Genomic DNA, 5435 nt, shown 5'->3' with positions numbered 1-5435 from the left:
CAAAAATCAAATTATACTTGTCAATAACTTCTTAGGCATTTTAGCCGTCCCATTTCCCATGCCCCACACTTGTTTGTGTGTTTATATATATATATATATATATATATATATTTGGCAATCACTAACACAACACACTTTCCTGTGTGTGTATATACATATGGCATGCGAGACGACACCCAATAAGATATGCCAACAGCGCTATACTCCTTTAAACATCCCACCTATGCGTTCAAAATTCCACTCTTATAATCTTTTTACCAAAATGTGGAGTGAGAAAAGAGGACCAGCAAGTGAATTTTAAGCTAAACGTTAATTCTAGAGTCTAAAGATCGACATCACAAATCAAATTATACTTATCAATCACTTTCGCAAGCAGGTTACTAGTCCCATTTCCCATGCCCCAAACTTGTCCATGGGTGTATATATACATATATTTGGCAATTATTAATATAACACACTTGTCCGTGTTGTATATACATATTCATGCGAGACGACACCCGATAAGATAAGCCCGCACCGCTATACCCCTTTTAACATCCCACCTACGCTTTCAAAATTCCACTCTTATCATCTTTTTTCTGGAATGTGATGGAGTGAGAAAAAGGACCAGGAAGTGAATTTTATGCTAAATGTAATTCTAGAGTCAAAAAACCGACGTGACAAATCAAATTATACTTATCAATCAATTTCATAAGCACGTTANGAGAATAATAAATCTCACAGCGGTCCAGTTCAATATGTCTTAACTCTTAAAACATATCAACATACCAACTAGAAGTCTCCACTTCCATGATCAAGACAAATCATCTTAGTTGATATGTTATAGTCTTCGCAGATGAAACGCCCAATTTCATCACCGACTACGAACTAAAATTCTGAGTTTACAAAGAACTTGTGATTTATATCTTTCTGTGACTTTTCACATAAATCACATACTATACATCTCATAGACTAAGATAATGTCCCATTAGTTCATAAATGGTCTCATATAATTAAGCAACTTAATTATTCATGACATGCCAATAAATTGGATTTTAGGGCACAAACCCTAACAGGACTCTCCTCGTGAAAACAGCACGGGCAATCTCCCGGAGGTAATCCAAAATAAACTCCACAGTAAAACCTACGCTGATAAGCTCCTGCCCCACAGCCCTCCACTGCAGGATCCTCTCGGTAGAAACAGTGTCGACAAAGCTGTGCTCTATGTCATTCAACACACTCCCCAACATCTTCAGAAAATGCTCTCAAACAGATCGGCCAAGTCGAAAACCCTGCATGAAGTCACCGTGGTTGTTATAGATCATCCCCAAATGAGCAACACAGTCCTCAAGGACTCTAAAGCCATTAAAGTCCACGTAAGGAGGCCCACAGCCCCAGAAAGCTGCAGGATCGAGGTCATTGACTTCAGGCTGGTCAAAACGAGTAAAAAAGGCAACAGCCTCGCTCACAGGATCTGGAAGGGTAGCGGAACTGCTGCCCGCTACAAACGGAGGTGGGGCTATAGGAAGAGGTCTTGCCAAGGGAAACACAAGGCATGAGATGAAAAACTAAAAGAGAAAACAGGAAGGAAACAAACCCAAGGAGAGCAAACGAGAAAAGACAAGGGGAAAGAAAGCTTACCAGAACTGGCAACACTGGGGGCTGCAGGAAGAACTGAAGTAGGCACTGAAGGAATGGCAGAAACCGATGCTGTAAATATAGCAGAAGCTGGCGCAGAAAATACAACAGGAATGGGTACTGTGGGCACGGCAGGAGTGGCTACAGCAGGCACACTTACACTTGGTGCAATGCTTAGCCCTTCAAAAGTCTCTGCAAACAGAGAAATAGACAAGCAAATAAAAAAGGAAAGGAATAAACTTAACGGAGAAAGAAGAAAAAAGTTAAGGAAGAAAGCACATACCCATTGCCTCGGGTGGAACACTATCCTCTTCCTCAAATTCAGAAATCCTCCTCCCCAAGACAGGCTCATCCTCAGGATCCTCAAAGATCTCCTCAAACCCCTCGGAGGACAATTCAGCACGAGACCCACGTGTGGCAGAAACGGGAATAGAAGAGGGAGTAACTACCAAGGAAGAAACGCCCTGCACTACCTGAGAGAGAGCAGCAAAAGGGTCACCAGTAGAAATGATGAGAGGTGTAGTAGGAGTAACCTCGACCTCAGCAACAGCAGGAGGGGTGGTTCCTCTTTGAACAGAAGATCTCATGGCAAGAGTAGGGGTGACCTCACTAACCTCCCTAATATGAGTACCCTCATCTGTGGGTACCGGTCTAGTAGGGGAGGTAGTGGCTGCAGAAGGAGCAGGTGCAGCAGATTCGACCCCACCAAAAGTGCCCTCTGTAGGAATACCCATAGGGGCAGAAAGCTCCTCGACCGTAGGGCGATATACGAAAAGAGGCTCAGGCTCATCCTAAAGGACAAAACAAAGAAAGGGTGTAAAGACCGAATTATTTTTCTGGGCGAATGAAGTAACCAAAAAAAAAATGTAGCAGACTGGACATATACAGGAGCAAGAAGATATGTACCTCTGATTCGGGTTCCTCAAGCATAAGGGGACGGGCGGCTGACGTATCCTCCTTTTGCTTAGACTGTAAAAGCAAAAGGGATAAGAAAAAGGGGTCAAGGAAAAAGTCAGCCAAATTCAGAGTAGGTCAAAAAGAGGAAGAAGTATATACCTATACATGTACTTGGAAGACAAAGCAAGAAAAAGTGTTTAGAAACTTACTCTTTGCTGAGCAGCAAATACAGGATGGGGAGTTGTCTTCCTTTTGCTGCCTCGTGTTCTGCCGGCAGGAGTAGCACTTGCAGGAGGCTGAAGAGTGGCAGACTTGGACTTGCTGAGAGATTTAAGCTTGGCAGGAGCTTTCTTGGCCGGCACAGGAATTTTGACTACTTTAACCTTCTTTTCCCAACCTGAGGGGTAATCACCTGTGTGCCAATACCATCCACTCTTCTCCTCGTCCCACTCGAAGATGGCAGATCAATTCTGTTTCCTGGCATAGGCCAACACAGATTTAGAAGGAAGGAGTAACCGAGGATTGGGGGAGATAACCATACTGAGTCCCTCAGGAGGTATAAGAGAGAAACCGCGACTACCAGCCAACTCTGCATCAAACGAGTTCATGACAAGCTACCAATAGAGGTGCATAGCAGTGGTGCAAAGGCCTTCCCTCGAAGAACCAGCAACTGTGACCGCACTAAAATGCTCTCTCCAAAAGTCGAAAGCAGTGTGCCGCAGAAAAGGCCTAGTCGAAGTAGGAGACTCTGCGAGGAAGGAGAGGTCATCAAGGATATCCTGGTCCAGGCCAAACTATCTCCTCACTCGGTTGGCAGGGTAATGCCGAATAGGGCAGTCATCTAGGATTAGTGGCAGCCAAATATGTGATGCCCGTCTCATTAAAGCCAGCCAGCGAGGTAGTAGTACTAACGGTATCAACGAACAGACCCATTACCGAATCAGCATAAGTATAACCAGGACGCAACTGTCTATAAGCTCTCCAGGAAAAGCCAACACCCTCATTAAAGGACTCAATGACAGAATAATCAATGGGCTTCAAACCAGACCAACGAAAAGCCAAAGGAAAATCGAGCTCAAACCTGCCACAAAAATCAGTAATGGCCCGCAGACAAGATTGGTACTTCTCTTTAGCAAATCTGACAAGCCTACACTTTGCCAAATATTGAGCACAACGCTCAAACAACAACTGCTGCAGAATAGTGCTGTGTACAGAGGAAGCAACTATGTGGCAGGAACCGGCCTGACTCTCATCACTCCGCAGGATATCCAGTTGCACATATAAATGCCCCAAAAACATGGGGGCTAGCAGCAGACTCACCCCAACAGATATTTTAATGGCCAAACAAAAATACAACGGCTTTATGGCATAATGGGGATGGGACCCAAAGATAAACTTAGAAAGCCAAAAAGCAATAAAGGCAGCATGACGAGCAACAGCAGAAAACTTGGAAGAGGAACTAACCCAATAAGACAGCTTAGCGTTTCCGGCCATCCTCTTCTTCAACTCCACTTCAATATCTTCTTCTTCTGGGGAAAGCACAATAGCGGCAGGATTAGCATCCCCGAGAATAGGCAAAAGAAACTGATTGGCCACGTCCTCGAGAGTGACCGTAACTTCGCCGCAAGAGAAGAAGAATGTGTGAGTGGTGGAACACCATCGGCGAACTAAATGGCAAAGATTGTAGAGGTCTCGAAAGTTGGAAAGGCTTCGGGAAAGAACGACGGCCTTTAGAACACCAGCCCGCTGAAGCAAACCCATGAAATGCATATCCGATAACTCACTGTCAACCCACTCTTTCCAACCCAAGGCGGTGCCAGACCCAAACTCAAAATGAATAGGCACAGGAAGGGCGACGCCTTGACGGATAACCAAATCGGAGATGGAGGAAGACACCGGAGCCCAAGAAACATTGGGGTTTCGCCGGCAAAGAACGAGCCACACACGGCCCGGCGGTGGCGGTACATAATCCCCAGGAGCCTTAGGAAAGTGAGGACTAGGACGGTACCAAGGATCAATCAGAGGGGTGCACTCGCTGTTTGGGTCGCGCCGCTCTTCCTCCTCCTCGGAACGGTCCAAATCGGAGTGCACGTCCTCCTCTTCTACTTCTTGTTCCACCGGAGGATCCACGGCAACGCTTTTCCCTTTACGGCGGGAAGAAGCTGGAGTTTTCACCGGTGCCATGGTGTAAGGATTTGAATGGAGCAAGGGAGAGATGAGTGTTCGAGAAGAAGATGATGATGAGGAAAGGAAAATATTTTGAAATAAAAGGAGTTTGTGTCTGCGTTGGGAAGGGATTCTTCTCTTAAATACCTGAGTTATTAAGGCCGGCACGAAGAGAGGTGACGGGTTGGCCATTGAGAAAAGAACGAAATTAATGAGGAAGCAATAATGTTTTAAAGCAACTACCATTTTGGGAAATTCGAAGAGTTGTCACTGTTCACGGCAAGAAAAAAATATATCTATGCAAGAAGGAGTTCGTGGTTTCAAAAAGCCCGTGAAGGAAAAGAAAAAGTGAGAAAAGACAAAAAAGTCCTTCATTTACATATGAACCGCAAGAACGCTCCATATATTCAGGGGGCTAAACGTTGAGGGTCATTTTTGTAAAGCCAGCCCAACCCAGCAAAGCAGGCAATAAAAGTGGCAGGCATGGAATAAGACTGTTAGGCCCAAGCGGCAGAAAAGGTAGGACACATGCCCATAACATGAATAAATGGGTCTTGAGGAAGTAAATGGGCCCAAAGGGCCCGGAAAGAGAGAAATGACACCCATGGGCAATGTATGTTATGAAAAAGCAAGAATGGGTCGTGGCAGGCCCAAGGCAATGTAAACAAAGAAAGTAGGGGTTGATGGCAAGCCCATGAACCCCAAGGATGAGTATGAGGAGATTGGGCCGGGGAAGCCCAATCAAGTTAGTAAAA

The 5435-nt window shown here is 45.2% G+C and overlaps 1 protein-coding gene across 1 annotated transcript; it reads right to left on the bottom strand.

The window, feature by feature from the left end:
* Nucleotides 1-1244: 1244 nt before the first annotated feature.
* On the bottom strand, nt 1245-3122 carry LOC136070627 (uncharacterized). The gene is made up of 6 exons (XM_065780813.1): nt 3056-3122; nt 2724-2911; nt 2524-2586; nt 1901-2408; nt 1621-1809; nt 1245-1498 (listed from the first exon to the last, which is right to left on the bottom strand). The coding sequence occupies exons 1-6, from the start codon at nt 3120-3122 to the stop codon at nt 1245-1247; spliced, it is 1269 nt and encodes a 422-aa protein (XP_065636885.1).
* Between the last annotated feature and the right edge of the window lie 2313 nt (nt 3123-5435).

Source organism: Quercus suber, unplaced genomic scaffold, assembly GCF_002906115.3.
Source record: "Quercus suber isolate HL8 unplaced genomic scaffold, Cork oak 2.0 scaffold_247, whole genome shotgun sequence".
Lineage (NCBI taxonomy): Eukaryota > Viridiplantae > Streptophyta > Magnoliopsida > Fagales > Fagaceae > Quercus > Quercus suber.
The sequence above is the reverse complement of the archived record's forward strand: the minus strand, read 5'-3'. Positions and strand labels throughout refer to the sequence as shown.

Coding starts and splice junctions, on each gene's coding strand:
- LOC136070627 (XM_065780813.1), bottom strand. CDS start 3,122: ATGAACTCGTTTGATGCAGAGTTGGCTGGTAGTCGCGGTTTCTCTCTT. Junction 2,912..3,055: donor TATACCTCCTGAGGGACTCA/GTATGGTTATCT, acceptor ATTACCCCTCAG/GTTGGGAAAAGAAGGTTAAA. Junction 1,499..1,620: donor CCCCAGTGTTGCCAGTTCTG/GTAAGCTTTCTT, acceptor CTCTTCCTATAG/CCCCACCTCCGTTTGTAGCG.